Source organism: Puma concolor, chromosome B3 (assembly GCF_028749965.1).
Source record: "Puma concolor isolate L17-30 chromosome B3, mPumCon1.1.hap2, whole genome shotgun sequence".
Classification (NCBI taxonomy): Eukaryota; Metazoa; Chordata; class Mammalia; order Carnivora; family Felidae; genus Puma; species Puma concolor.
In genome coordinates this window covers 96,101,035-96,115,972 of record NC_141672.1, presented here as the reverse complement: position 1 = coordinate 96,115,972, position 14,938 = coordinate 96,101,035, and the positions used below count along the sequence as shown (strand labels likewise).

At 41.5% G+C, this 14,938-nt stretch overlaps 2 protein-coding genes across 2 annotated transcripts in view; one reads left to right on the top strand and one right to left on the bottom strand.

Annotated features, from left to right (window-relative positions):
* The first annotated feature begins 541 nt into the window (after positions 1 to 541).
* CYP19A1 (cytochrome P450 family 19 subfamily A member 1) overlaps positions 542 to 14,938 on the top strand; it is a 39,414-nt gene continuing 25,017 nt past the window's right edge. Inside the window, 2 exon segments of the mRNA XM_025919434.2 lie at positions 542 to 735; positions 6,716 to 6,866. Coding sequence (XP_025775219.2) covers positions 591 to 735; positions 6,716 to 6,866 — 296 coding nt within the window. The 5' untranslated portion in view covers positions 542 to 590.
* Positions 13,642 to 14,938, bottom strand: part of LOC147580221 (uncharacterized) — a 132,895-nt gene continuing 131,598 nt past the window's right edge. Inside the window, exon 4 of the mRNA XM_086710683.1 lies at positions 13,642 to 13,960. The gene's annotated coding sequence lies outside the window, so the exon portion shown is untranslated. The remainder of the gene's footprint in view (positions 13,961 to 14,938) is intronic.

Genomic DNA, 14,938 nt, shown 5'->3' with positions numbered 1-14,938 from the left:
TGAATTCACTGAACAACCTAATAAGAAGCTCTGAGGACGCCTCAACAATCTCCAAGAAATTCATTCTTGCTGGAGAAGCTTACTCTTTGGGGGAAGTAATTTTGATCAAGGAAGGGAGTTGGGGATAACTTTTTTAAAAAATTGATTTGGCTTCAAAAGAAACAGATTGCCTAAACAATATTTGCTGATGAAGTCACAGAATGACTCCACCTCTGGAATGAGCTTCATTTTCTTGTATTTTGGTTAGAAATTTGACTCTCAATTGGGAATTCAGCCACTCTACCCACTCAAGGGCAAGATGATAAGGTTCTATCAGACCAAGCGTCTAAACGAACCTGAGACTCTACCAAGGTCAGAAATGCTGCACTTCAAGCCAAAAGATCTCCCTTTGGCTTGCTTGTTTTGACTTGTAACCACAACTTTGTCTTGTCTAGGTGTCCAATCACATTATAAAACAAAATGCTTGATTTCTATCGTACAGCACCCTTTGAACCAACAGGAGTCCTAGATATTCTTTTTTTTTTTTTTTTTTTGCTGCTCTGATTTACATAGGGCTTTAAATTGTTTTTCCTGAGCTCAAGAAACAAAAGATGGTTTTGGAAATGCTGAACCCAATGCATTACAACATCACCAGCATGATGCCCGAAGTCATGCCTGTGGCCACCATGCCAATCCTGCTGCTCACTGGCTTTCTTCTTTTGGTTTGGAATTATGAGGACACATCTTCAATACCAGGTAAGTCAGTCATTTAGTTCTGTAACTAAGGAGATTATGTACTTGGTCTTTTGGTCCATGAGGGTAAAGAAAATTTTGCAAAAGGACAAAGAGCAAACCCAGGGAGATGGCTGAAGCCCATGGCAATGTTAGCAAATAAAAACCCAGGTGAAAAATTTTATTCCAATTAGCTGCACATTTCAAATGAAAGAATTTCAAAAATATCTCAGATGATCCCTTCCATTCTGCACTTTGCTTTGGTAAAGTAGACCTGGCACAAGTATCCTCTAAGTTTGAGATGAAGTGAAGCAAAAGTAAGCCAGGTATTTTTTTTATTATTCAAATTCATTCTAATTTTGCTCTGAAGGTAAAAAATGTCTCTGGAATGCCTCCTCTTTTTTTTTTAAAAAATTTTATTCTTAAGCAATCTCTACACCCAGTGGGGGGCTCAAACTCACAACCCTGAGATCAAGAATTGCACGCTTCACTGACTGAGCCGGCCAGGTGCCCCTGGAATGCTTTCTATACTCCTCTTCTTCTGCCTCCCATTTTGCCTCATCCATGTGCTCTGCCCTCTTCCTTTCTTGAACGTATTCCCTCTCTTTATCTCACTCTTCATTTTCTCTTATTCTTGGGGATGAGTGTGATGGTGGTGGCACAATAACGGCTTGCTGGGACCTGGACAGTGGAAGAAAAATGGGGGCCACTACGATTCCCTTGGAATATCATTCCCTGATAGAATCTTCAGCAAGGTCTATGGATTAATCAAAAGTAGAGTACAATATAATTATCCAGATAATTCCAGTAGGAACTCCCACCACTCCACACTATCAGATTAATTCAGAAATATCAGAAATACCCGACTATTATTCAGTTTTCAGTGAAAATTCTTCATGGCAGACATCCATTCCCAGTCCCATGAGATATCTGATAAGGATATGAAAAGCATAGTCATTACACACTTCCAAGTGTGGTGGCCTTCATTATAGCATGATTTAGGGTAGGAGTATGAAGCTGGTGCAAAGTGCCTCATGTCTGGATGCTTCAAATTTTTCCAGAGAACTGTCTATCTGACTCAGACTGATATTTTAGGTTACTTTAATGTCTAATTAAATAGAGCACTCAGTTAATGTTGTTCTCTACTGCCTGAGGGGTCTGAGGGAAGACTCTTCCATGGTCTTTAACCTGAACTCCTTTCCCCACACTGCCCCTTCTTCACTGGACTTCTTCCACAGTGGGGTCCTGGGTCAGGATCCATGAATGGAGGGTGAGGTGGAGAGTATTTTTAACAAGTTCCCCCAGATGTTTATGTTGCAAGTGTTGGAAGAAGTCCCTTGGACCTTTGAAGAAGGAGGTCAGCCTTTGGGGGGCAAGCATAAGAACTGGCATCCCTGAAGCTCTGGGCCAGGAGCCTAGGTGGCAGCTCACTCTGTCCACCACTCCTGGCCTGGTGGTGGACAGGAGTGAGCTGCCACCTAGGCTCCTGGCCTGGGGACAGACATCATACACTGATAGTTAGATCGCATAGTACTATGGTTCTCAGCCACATCCGAGGCAGGATCCCCATGTGGATATTTAAAAAAAAAAAAATCTTCCCAGGCGATTTTTCACGAGCAATCGGGATTGAGAGCCATGGTTATGACTCCGAACCCTTTCATTTGACAGAAGGGGAAACTGAGCCCCAGAGAAATGAACTGCCTTGTCCAAGCAAACCATCATGACAAGTATAAGAAACCACAGAGTTCAAACTCCTCATTTTACAGGTGAGGGGTTAAAACCCAGAGAAAGGAAATGACTTGTCAGCATCTCTGCTTGAAAGAAAGTGGGAGGTGGGATGGGTGGCAGGGAGGCAACCAAGAATTCCTGAATCCCAGGCTGATGATCATTTTGCTAGCCAGGGACCTTGTGGTCCCATGCTCTCCCTTTGAAAATGTGAGCTCTGGTGGCACAGGCTAAGGTCCCTGGTTCCTGGCTGGGGGAGGAAAGGGGAGACAATTGGCTTTGTCAGGGTGGTTCTTCCCAACCAGTACTTCTGAACACCTTTTGCCAGTTTCCTTGAATCACTGGTTCTCTGCGCTCTTAGTTTTACAGGTTTGGGAGAAGCTCAGGGTCAGGGAAAGCCAAAGGGAGTGAAGAAGGTATAATGATTTAAAAGCCCTCAAGTCAGGAATGCCTACGTGGCTCAGTCCATTGTGTCTGACATGATGCCAGCGTTGTGGGATTGAGCCCCACATCAGGCTCCCCACTGAGTGTGGAGCCTGCTTGATTCTTTCTCTCTCCCTCCGCCCCTTTCCCTCTGCCCCTCTGTTCCTCTTCCCCTCTTGCCCCCGCCCCACACACAAGCCCTTAAGTCAGTTACAATTTACAAAGGAGTGTCATATTCATTTTCTCCTGTGCTCCTCACAGCATTGTGGTGAGGTAGGTGTGTTTATGCCCATTTTGCAGATGAAAAAACTGAGATTAAAGAAGGTAGATGGCACACAGCTAGTAAGTGATGAAAATGAGACTCAGAGCTAAGTTCCTTGATCCACGTTCCCTGAGAGGCCCCGCTGTGTTCAGAGCTGGGACTATGCACCCACAGGCAGGGGACTTAGTACTGCGAGAGCTATGGGAGTCTGGGGAGGACAGAGTCATTCCTACCTGGGGGTTTTGTTAAGTGTCAGTTCTGGGAAACTGCCCCAAGTTCACCAATCTCTGCCCAGGCCCCTGGCAGCTCTCCTTTCCCCGCGGGCACATAGCCATCCCCAAATTTGCACATGGTTTCTCTCGCATAGAGCCTCTCTCTGACTTAGGAACCACATCCCCGGAGGCGGCACTGCAAAAAGGACGTGGCAACACATTCCCCTAACTCCCACTAAAAAACAACTTCACAGAAAGGTAAAATAGATATGTCATCACAGACCAGGACAAGAAACAGGATGTTAGCAGCATCCCAGAAACTTCTCTTGTGCCTTTTCATTCATACCCCCTCTCTCATCCCCAGAGGTAAACATTCTTCTATTTTGTGACAATCACTTTCTTGCCTTTTCATGTTTTGCCACCTAATTTCAAATCCCCAAACAATACAGATTAATTTTTGCCTGGTGTTAAATGTTTTAGCAGTCGAGTCCGACGTTACTTCTATATTGCTTCTTTTGCTCAATATTATGTTTGTAAGATTCATCCACATTGCAACATGCAGCTACAGTGCATATGGTATCCAGTCACACAAACATTTCATGGTTTAATTACTGATGCTACTGTTGGTGGATCTTTGGGTGTCTCCATTTTGGGGATATCGTGAACAATGCTGCTATGAACATTCACGTGCACAAGTTTCTCTAGGGCGTATACCCAGCATGGAATGCAACAGCTTCTTGATCAGGACAGTGGGTGAGAGGTCCCAGCTGTTGGCTTCCCAGAGGCTGTTTCTGCACAAAAATGCAGTGCAGTATTTATTGCTCCTCTTTGGGCATGAAAGAGGCTCCCACAATTGCTTCATGCCTAGATACGCATTCTCAAATCTAAGAAGCAGAGAGCCGCTTAATGTGGATGCAACCAGAATATTTACCTAATATCCTACCAAAGTTTCTCCCCTCCTAAAGCATCCTTTTCTCAGCTGGAGGGTATAAGATATACGTATAAATGAAAGGCTCACATTGTGTTGTAATTATTTGGTATAGTACTTCCCCTCCCCCCACCCCCCACATACTCTCCTCTCCCTATCACAGCATCTCCTGTCCATGACCTGTAGCTAGTGTCTATACCTAGTAGGGTCTCTGTAAGTGTTTGTTGGATGAATTAAGCTGACATGTGATTAGTCACCAGGGACCCCAAACTCGGATTCTTTTCTGGTTAGAACACCCAGGTTTTCAACCTAAGCAAAGTTCATCTAATCTCCCTTTTTTAGTGGATAGAGATCTGCACTGTCATATTTTAAACTTGAATGGTGGTTCCCCAATAGCAAGACCTTCTATATGGCGCCAAACTTTTAGATAAAAAGTAAAGAGTTCAGCCTTTCATTTGCATGCCTTTGGTTTTCATGGGCCTAGCATATTATGTAAGTAAATGTTTGTCAAATAAGGCTATTCCCAAATAGCCAGATGTTTGACCTCCTATGGACTAAATGTACATGATTAAGTGATATGTTTCCATTTTTATCAAAATGTAAATACAACCTAAAATACTCTAAATGAGGATCACATTTAAAACTTCATCCTTCATATTATACACACATCTGTAAATAACTTTAAAAATTCACCCAGGAGGGGCTCCTGGATGGCTCAGTCGGTTAAGCGTCCGACTTTGGCTCAGGTCATGATCTCATGGTTGGTGGGTTTGAGCCCCACATCAGGCTCTGTGCTGACAGCTCAGAGGCTGGAGCCTGCTTCAGATTCTGTGTCTCCCTCTCTCTCTGCCCCTCCCCTGCTTGTGCTCTCTCTCTTTCTCTCAAAAATAAACATTTAAAAGAATTTTAAACAATTCACCCAGGAAACGTTTATTAAACATCTACAATGTTTCAAGCTGTAAATAGCCAGCAAAATAGTTTGTTATTATGCACAGCTTAATTGATTAGAGATCTGTATATCTGATGACATTCTAAGGAAATACATATTCACATTTGCTCATTTTAATCTTTTGAAGAATTTAATGAAATTATTTTAATATAAAGCCAATCATCTACTTATAATTCAGTGTTATTGGAACAATCATAAGATTAAGAAGAACCCTTTGAAAATGTTTTGGTTCTACATATAATGCCCAAGACCTTCACTTTAAAGAAAAAAATAAAAAGCTGACAGTCTTATTCCCATTAACCCAGGTATTGCAAAGTTATGGACTAAATCTTATTTGCTGAATTTGGGACTAAACATGCAATTTAGATGACTCAAGCAAAAGCTTAGATTATCTAGATTATTTACACAACTCTTGCCCCTGGAGTCAGAACATGCCTCATACAGTTGTGCATGGCAGCTTCATATTTTACTGACAGAATGAAAGTAAAGGAGAAAGATTTAGAAAAGCTACTACTTCACAAAAACCATTGCGAAAAGTTTCTAACATTTTACCACCACCAGTAAAATCAAGCTAGCAAGTTTGTTCTCTGGTCTAGGCAGCAGCGAATTCCCCAGTTTTTACTGGATTTATGTTCTTTACAGTTCTGCCATTGTCTACATAAGCAAGGACATGAGAAGTCACTGCTCTTGAGTAAACCCACATCACTGGACTCAAATTCTAATCTAGACATTGATCAGATTCATTACCTATGAGATTTAGCTTAGGATTCTTTTCTTAAACTGAGTCCTTTTTGAAGGTAAACAAAAAAGAAATGGATATTCTCTGTTTGAATATTATCTTTGCAGACCATGTCTGTCAGTTAAAAAGATTACACCAGGGGTGCCTGGGTGGCTCAGCTGGCTCAGCTGGTTAAGTGTCCGACTTTGGCTCAGGTCATGATCTCACAGTTCATGAGTCCAAGCCCCACATTGTCAGAGCAGAGCCTGCCTCAGATTCCCTGTCTCGCTCTTTCTCTGCCCCTCCCATGCTCGATCTCTCTCTCAAAAATAAATAAGCATTAAAAAAAATTACACCAAAACTACAAACTCATGTTAAGCCTCCCATTCTGTCAGCTGGGGATCCAAACCAAAAGTTTTCAGACAAAACTCGGCAGCCAAATAGACCTGTCAGCTTGTCACATGTCCTGACTTCCATGCTTGTAAATAGATGGACTGAATGACTTGTATTTGAAACTCACTGATACTGCTTAACATGGCGAGAAAATAGTAGACACATACCCTGGTTCATTCAGACTGAATTAAGATCAAATGGAACTAGCATGGTATAGACACTGAACTACTGTTTTCACATGTTAAGCTTATTTGGGTTTTTAGTGATTCACAGATACACATCAGAAGATGTAAAAGAGCATTTAGATATTAAAGAATAAGAATAGCAGTAACATAAAGCAGTTGCTCTTTCTGGTGTTGCTAAAATTCTGAATGTGATCTTTTCCCTTTCCTAGGTCCTGGCTATTGCATGGGAATTGGGCCCCTCATTTCCCACTGCAGGTTCCTGTGGATGGGGATTGGCAGTGCCTGTAACTATTACAACAAGATGTATGGAGAATTCATGAGAGTCTGGATATGTGGAGAGGAAACACTCATTATTAGCAAGTAAGTCTGTTAAGAATTGGAGACATATTTTTAAAACTAAAGCTGCATTTTTTCCTATTAAGTAACAAGCAAACTTATTTTGATATCTTGATCCTTTTGTTTCTAAGGGTATGTTTTTGCTACTGAAATGGAGGCGGGCAATTCCCAGGTGAAAATCTATCACTATATACAAATGAAATAATTGGGTTTTGCCTAACGCCAGAGGTACACAGATAAAGCACTCTGGAAAGGTGGGAAACTATTCAAAATTTCTCTCCAGATGATTTGGGTTTGATAAAACATACTTTAGGGAGAGGCATTATCTTCTCTGCTTTCCTAAGATTTTGCTCTTCTCTCTATAAGTAAGCATTTAAAACAAAACAAAACACCTGAGAGAAAGAAATCAGTACCAATTTGCTAATGTGCTTCTAATAGTAGGCTACTGAGCACCTCTAGCAGGATAAAGAGTAGAAAAAAATGCTATTCAAATGCTCTGATTCTATTTACGACTGTGTGCCAGTATCTCAGCTGAGTGATCTTAAAAAAAATCAGGAATATTGCCTATTTAAAAAAAATGGTTTGTTATATTCTCTGGATAAGTTTAGCATTGAATTCATCCAGGGTTAACCAAATAGGCATCGACTATAGAGAACTAGCTTTGTGAAATACTAGTTTTCGTTTTCACTGATCATAGAACATGGAGAATTTCAAAGAAAGCATATATCACTAGACTTTCATCTATTATTACTAGATATTTAACAATGTTATATGCCAACACTATCTCATTAATGAGTTTTTAGATTCTCTGACAGGGCTTTACCCAGAACTAAGACCAACTAGGGTTTTACCGATGAATTAGAATTATTTGTCCAGATACACAGACTATTGCCCAGAGGTAAGTGAAGCATTTCTGGAAACCACATGGATTTTTTTCAAGCCAAGCTGATATACATCATTTCATAAATACCACGGTAATCTTTGAGCCCAATTCTTTGAAACAAATAACTGAAAGAAGGGAGTGGGGGACCGATAATTATCCTTAGATTTTACTTCTCTTGGGATACTGAGCTCTGGTCAGCCAAATTTAGGTGAATTTGATACATTCTCACTTAAAAAAATTTTTTTTAATGTTTATTTATTTTTGAGACAGGGAGAGAGAGACAGAACATGAGCAGGGGAGGGGCAGATAGAGAGAGGGAGGCACAGAATCTAAGGCAGGCTCCAGGCTCCGAGCTGTCAGCATAGAGTCCAACATGAGGCTCGAACCCATGAACCGTGAGATATAACCTGAGCCAAAGTTGGACACTTAACCGACTGAGTCACCCAGGCACCCCGATACGTTCTCATTTTAAAAATCCAATACTTTAATCACTTTGGCAACTGAATACAGTCTCAACATGTCCTGAGACTGATGGGGGCTTGGGACGTTGGCCCATTTGGCCCTGCTCTTGCATCCCTCAGCATAGCCAGTTTCCTTCCAGCGCTACTTGGCAGACAGGTAAAGGGACCTGCAGGATACTTATCCAAAAGGATATCCGTCTACAGCTCAGAATCTAGAGCAGTGGTTCTCACCCTGGCTGCACAGGGAGCTTATAAAAACCCCAAGGCCCAGGCCACACCCCCAGCTTTCAGAATCTCTGGGGGTGGGACCCAGGCACCAGTAGTGTTCAGAGCTCCCCAAGTCATTCCAGTGTGCTGCGGAGCCTGAGACGGGAGAGCAGGTAAGCTGCCTCCAGCACAAAGGGGTCTCTCCTTGGGGGTAAGGGAGCCAATAAGCAGGGCTGGAATGCTTTCATCTTAACATCTCACTCTTTAGTCTAGCTCAGGTGCTGAGCTAGTGTCAGATAAGAACCTGAGTGAAGAATGTGGCAAGGGCCCAGAGGACCAAAACAGAAATGGCTCTTAGATACTACATACTTGGCTCACCAGATACAGTCCTGGAAGCCCAAAGCCATTTCTGAAGTAGGATCCTTGTTACAGTGCAGGGTGGCATCTGACCACTCTGCTGTCTTCATGAGGAAAGTGACTTTAGCAACCCTGACCAACTCAGGTGCTGATTCATGCTCAAGATGCACACACAACCCATCCCGCCCCTCCCCCAGCTCTCCCACTTCTCTTCTTGTCCTGTCCTAACCTGCTTTTCACTGGTTGGAGTCTTTGTGTTCTCCTTAATTGCCTCGAGCGCTCAATTTTGTTGTTAAGGGCTGAGCTCCCTGCAGGAATAGGACATGTTTGTCCCCATCTCCTTCCCTCGCCTGCTCTTCAGGTCCCTTCCAGAACTACCCGTGCCTCTTGAAAATACCCCAATTGGACCTCAGAAAGATTTTTATTTTTATTTGAATAGTTTGCCAGGTTTTTTTCTTTTGAAAAGTTTGAGATCTTTAGTCATTACAGCTGACTAGAGATTATGGCCCAACTTTTCCTACCAGCATAGTCTTGAAGTGGTGGGGGCTGCAGAATTTCACGGCGGGGGTGGGGGGTGGGGATCAGGTGGGAGGTGGGGGAGTCAGGCCTGAGTGCTTCCAGGATGTTGCCTGAGCAACTCTGAACTCTGAGGGAAGGTTCATCTGGGCATCCGTAGAAAAAGCACTCACCATTCCCCAGGCAGGTAAGCTCTAAATTAATGAGGGTCTACAGATGTTGCCCATGATACTATATGTTGTGTGTATGTATCAGTTTTTGTAATGAATACAAAAAAAAAAAAGAATGTGGGTGGCATTAATAAAGGGGGTTAGCAATTAACATGCTAATTATGGTCATATAGTAATTAACATACTAATTAGGGTTGTATTTGTGTATCTGTTTTAATCATATGTAAATTTATAGGAAATTCATTAATTTATTCTTTTAACATGCATTTATTGAGAATTTACTATATACTAAGCACTGGATGATCCTAACTTATAATTATTATTGCCCTCCATTCAATCATTAAATATTTATTGAGAACTTAACTATGTACACTGGGTATCATGAGCAAATCAGCCAAAAATTCCTACCATCATAGAGAAATATATTGCTGTATTGTTAATATACCAACAATAAATGAGTGTATCAGTAGGGTGACCAACTGTCTTGGTATGCCTGGAACTAGGGGGTTTTCTGGGATGGGGGACTTTGAATGTTAAAACTGGGACAGTCCCAAGCAAACCAAGATAGTTGCTCACACTATCTTCAGGTAGATATGTGCTATATAGGAAAATAAATTAGGGGACAGCCAGTTGCAGGGATGGAAGTGCAATTATAAATAGGTGGTCTAATTCAGAAGACCTAATTCAGATAGGTCTAATGCAGGCCTAATTAGGCCTGGATTATGCCTAATTCAGAAGACAGCATTTGAATAAAGACTTAAAGGAAGTGAGGGAAGGAGTCATGCAGAGATGTAGAGGAAAACCATTCCAGACAGAAGGAACAGCAAATGCAAACCACTGCGGTGGAAGCCTGTCTGAAATGTTCAAGTAACAACAAGGACACCAGTGTGGCTAGTGGAAGAATAGTGGAGATGACACTAGAAAGGTATCAGGACAGTCAATAATATTGGGCCTTGCTGGCCATTGTAACAACTCTGAATTTTACCCTGCAATGAGATGGGAAGCCTTTGAAGAGTTTGAGCAGAAAAGTGACACATCTAACTCATTCATGTTTCAGCAGACTCCTGACTTCTTTACCCACATTCTACCCACATTCTTTGAGACTAGGTGTTAAAGGAACAAGGATGAATATACAGAGGGCAGTTAGACAAGATGATGGTGTCTGGTCCGTGTGAGAGCAGTAGAGGTGGTAAGAAGTAAAATTCTAGGTATATTTTGAAGGCAAAGTCAATAAGGTGCTAAGAGATTGATGTTGGGTGTGAGAATTAAGGTGGTAGCATAGTGTTTTGTCTTGAATACCTAGAAGAATGAGGGTATCATTACCTCAGGTAGGTGGAGTAAGTTTGGGATGGGGAGAAATTGGGATTCCATTTGGGATATTTTGACTTGATATGTGTAGTGTACAGCTGAGTAGGGTGTTGTGAAGGAAGGTCTGAGTCTTTTGACCCTCCACCACAGTTAGAAACTAGAAAAGGAGGCTGAGAAGGACAGCCAGAGAAGGGAAAACCAGGAGAGTATGGTGGTCTGAAAGCCACGTGATGAGGGTATATCAGGGAGGATGGAATTGTCAAACATGCCAGATAGCGCTAGGTTAATGGAAGAAGATTTGAGCAACATTTAGCAACATGGGTGACCTTGGCAATTTCAATGGAGTGGTGAGGACAAAAGTCTCACTGTAGTATAGAATGAGGAGAGAGAATTAGAGGCTACAGGAGGAAGACAACTCTTCCAAGGAGTTTGTCATAAAGGCAGCAGAGAAACGGAACAAAGAAATATAAAGAGATATATAGTCCAAGGAGTTTTTGTTAAGAGAGGAGAAATCACAACATGTGTGTTATGATGGCAATGATGGATTATAAAGCAAAATTGTTGATGGAAGAGAAAGGGGTGTGCTAGGTGAAATGTGAAAGGGGGTACAGGTGACAGGTGGAGTTGGCGTTGAATAGGGACATGAAAGTTCATCTACAGTAAGTTTGAGAAGTTTGAATATATGAGCACAGATCCTAGTAGTTGGAGCTTGCAGAGATTCTTCTTTTTCCTCAGTGAATAAATAAATAAATACATACATATATACATACATACATACCTACCTACCTACCTAAGACTGGGGAAGTAGAATGTTTGAGGAGAGAGGAGGCAGGATTTAATAGTCATCTAGAACAGTAAGTGTGAATGGACTGGGGAAATGTAGTACAATTGCCAGCTGCACTAAGGGCCCACTTGAATTTAACTGGGATTTGTCACTGTGTGTGTGTGTGTGTGTGTGTGTGTGTGTATGTGTGTGTGTACGTGTGCATGTGTGTTTTTTTTTTTTTTTCCCAGCCACATTCAGCTCCCAGGAACAAGCACAGAGTAAGCTAAGAGTTGGATTTAGCCAGGGGTAAGGTTTTACCAGGGGTAAAAGATTTTACCAGGCAACTATGACAAAGTAAGGAGAGGGTCAAGGGAGTTGAGGATGCATGGAAGAGAGTGATTTTAATGATTGACAACAAAATGTTTTTTCCAACTTTCTATTAAGAAAATGTTTAAATGAATAGGGAAGTTGAAAGAACAGTCTTCCCATTCCTTGCCCCCATGACATTGACCTCTTGAAGAGACCAGGCCAACTGTCTTATAGAATGTGTTTCACATTTCTGAATTTCTCCCTTTACATTATGATGTCACTTAACATAGTCCTCTACTCCATGTGTTTCTTATAAACTGAAAATTATGAATTTTTTAGAGAGATAGAGTGCGAGCAGGAGAGGGAGGTGGAAAGAAGAGAGAGAGAGAGAGAGAGAGAGACCCAAGAAAGCTCCACACCCAGCGTGGAGCCTTACACAGTGCTCAATCTCACAACCCTGGGATCATGATATGAGCCGAAATCAAAAGTTGGACCCTCAACCAAGTGAGCCACCCAGACACCCTAAACTGAAAATTATGTCTCAGTTTCATTCAGGTTAAACATTTTTGTAATAATACTTCCTTGGTAGGGCTAGGCACTTCATATTGCATCACATCAGGAGACAAGGAAAAGTTGTCCCACTATTAGGGATGCTAAATGTGATCACTTGGATAGGGTAGTTACAGTCAGATCTCTCTATTATAAAGATTGTTTTCCTCTTGCAGTGACTCCAGTATTTAGCTGGGTATGTGAGGATATTAGAGGGGCAAAGGACAAGGGGAAGGTAATGGGATCAACAGAGACTAAGTCTCAGGCACAAAACAGGTCTATATGGGCAAGTGTTTTTAAATGTTTGGTACCAATTATTCCATTAATTTTCTCCTCCATATTTATTTCTATTACTCATCACTCTTGAACCTGGCCACAGATGTGTGAGTCCTTTTTTTTTTTTTTTTTTGAAGGTTGTATTTTTAAGTAATCTCTACACCCAACATGGGTCTTGAACTCACAACCCTGAGATCAAGAGTCGCCATGTTCCACCGACTGATCCATCCAGGATCCCCTATGTGAGTCCTTTAAATTCAGAACTGAAAAGTGGCTTCCTCTTCACTACCTAATAACTTATTTCCTGGCTACTTTTCATTCTGAATAGACAATAGGTTTGCCTTCTTTGGTGCTGTCTTTTGACCTCAGTCATGTTTAAAGAAGAACAATGAAGGGGAATAGGAGAAACAGGCTTCCAATTATGGAACGAATAAATCACAAGGATGAAAGGTACAGTATAGGGAGTACAGTACTGGTATTGTAATAGCATTGTATGGTGACAGATGGTAGCTACACTGTGGTAAGCACAGCATAATGTATAAATGTTTTGAATCACTGTGTTGTACACCTAAAAACTAATGTAACACTGTGTGTCAACTATACTCAAATAAGGAAGGAAGGAAGGAAGGAAGGAAGGAAGGAAGGAAGGAAGGAAGGAAATAATGACTCCAGGGGCGCCTTGGTGGCTCAGTCAGTTAAGCGACCGACTTTGGCTCAGGTCATGATCTTGCAGTACGTGAGTTCAAGCCCTGGATCGGACTCTATGCTGACAGCTCGGAGCCTGGAGCCTGCTTCAGATTCTGTGTCTCCCTCTCTCTGCCCCTCCCCTGCTCATGCTCTGTCTCTCTGTCTCTCAAAAATAAATAAACGTTAAAAAAAATAAAAAATGAAATAATGACCCCAGTTACCATGCAATTTACACTACCCTTCTGAGGGTAGTGTCCCTTCTGAGCTTGGGGACTCACCTGGTCTCTCTTCAGTGGTAGGAAATCTTTACTCCCCCAGTCAATATAACATCTCCTTCAACTGGTGTTATAGGCTGGCCCACAAGGCTGGAGCATGGTCTCTGCTATTTTCATGACCACCCTGTGTGCTCTGGGCTGGAGTCCCTAGTTCTTCACCAAACTTTATTTCTTCACTTTCCCAATTTACTCTGGTTATATAAAGCCAACCTACTTTTGAAAAAAGTTTGTTTTAAATTGCTCACCGGCAGCCGGTCACTCTTCACTCTCACTGTGTATCACTTCTGTCTTGACAGCTTTGTCCCTTGCCAAGTCGGAGCCTCTGACTCGAAATAACTGAGATGTTGGCGCCCCCTAAAGAACACATTTATTTTTAAACTTAGCTCTTTATTAAGTAATGCACATTTAGTTGGGTTTAAGTTTGGGGTTTCTTGTTTCTTTTTTAAAAATCGATTACTAATTTCTCAAAGTAAGTGGCCATGCTAATGTGGTTAAAGCAGTATATAAAAGCTCTAGGGGTCAGAGCGGAAAGAATAGCGCTCTGCTTTACCTCTAGGCTTAAAGTTCTTAGATACAAATTTGTGAATAAAGAATATACAAATTACTTACTTTCTGCTGTACTTACAGAATAAGGTAGGGGAAGGTGAGAGAAGCTAAAGTCCTAAAACCTATTAATAATCTTTTCAGCCCTCTCAAAGCATGGCTTCTCTATACAGGAAAAAATTTTAGCTGTTTGTCAGTCAAATTAATTCCCTGGAATACAAAGAGAAGCATCTGTATTTTTGTTTTTATTTTTGTTGCTAGGAAGAGAAATACTTGTCCAAAACGTGGGATCACTTGATGAATAATATCTGGAATTAAATCAAGAGAATATTTGACTTAATAGAGAGTGTTTTGGTTTGAAAATAAGATGTTTTTCCTTGAAAGAAATAATCTAGTAGACAATTTATTCATATAATAATTATGTTTTCATTTCCTGACAATGCCATCATTTCAGGGCCTTTCTTTTAAAATTTAAATAGGACCATGGAACCATCACAAATGTGAGGGTTTGGCTAATACTTAGCCCACTACTCAGCCAGAGCACAGTGCCTTTGGCCCAATGTCTTCTTGGGAATGTGTTTTCACAGGCATTAATTGAACAACCTAATTAAGGCACACTCATCCTTCTAGGAGCCAAGTATCAACTTTAAGAAGGAGAAGCAAGTGGTAAGATGGTCACTGCAGCCCAGTGCACATACTATAATCACCACTCCCCATCTTTGAGGGTTATGTGCTCAGAAACACTGCAGAGGAGGAGAATTTGCAGCTGAGAAACAAAATTTCAGTGGA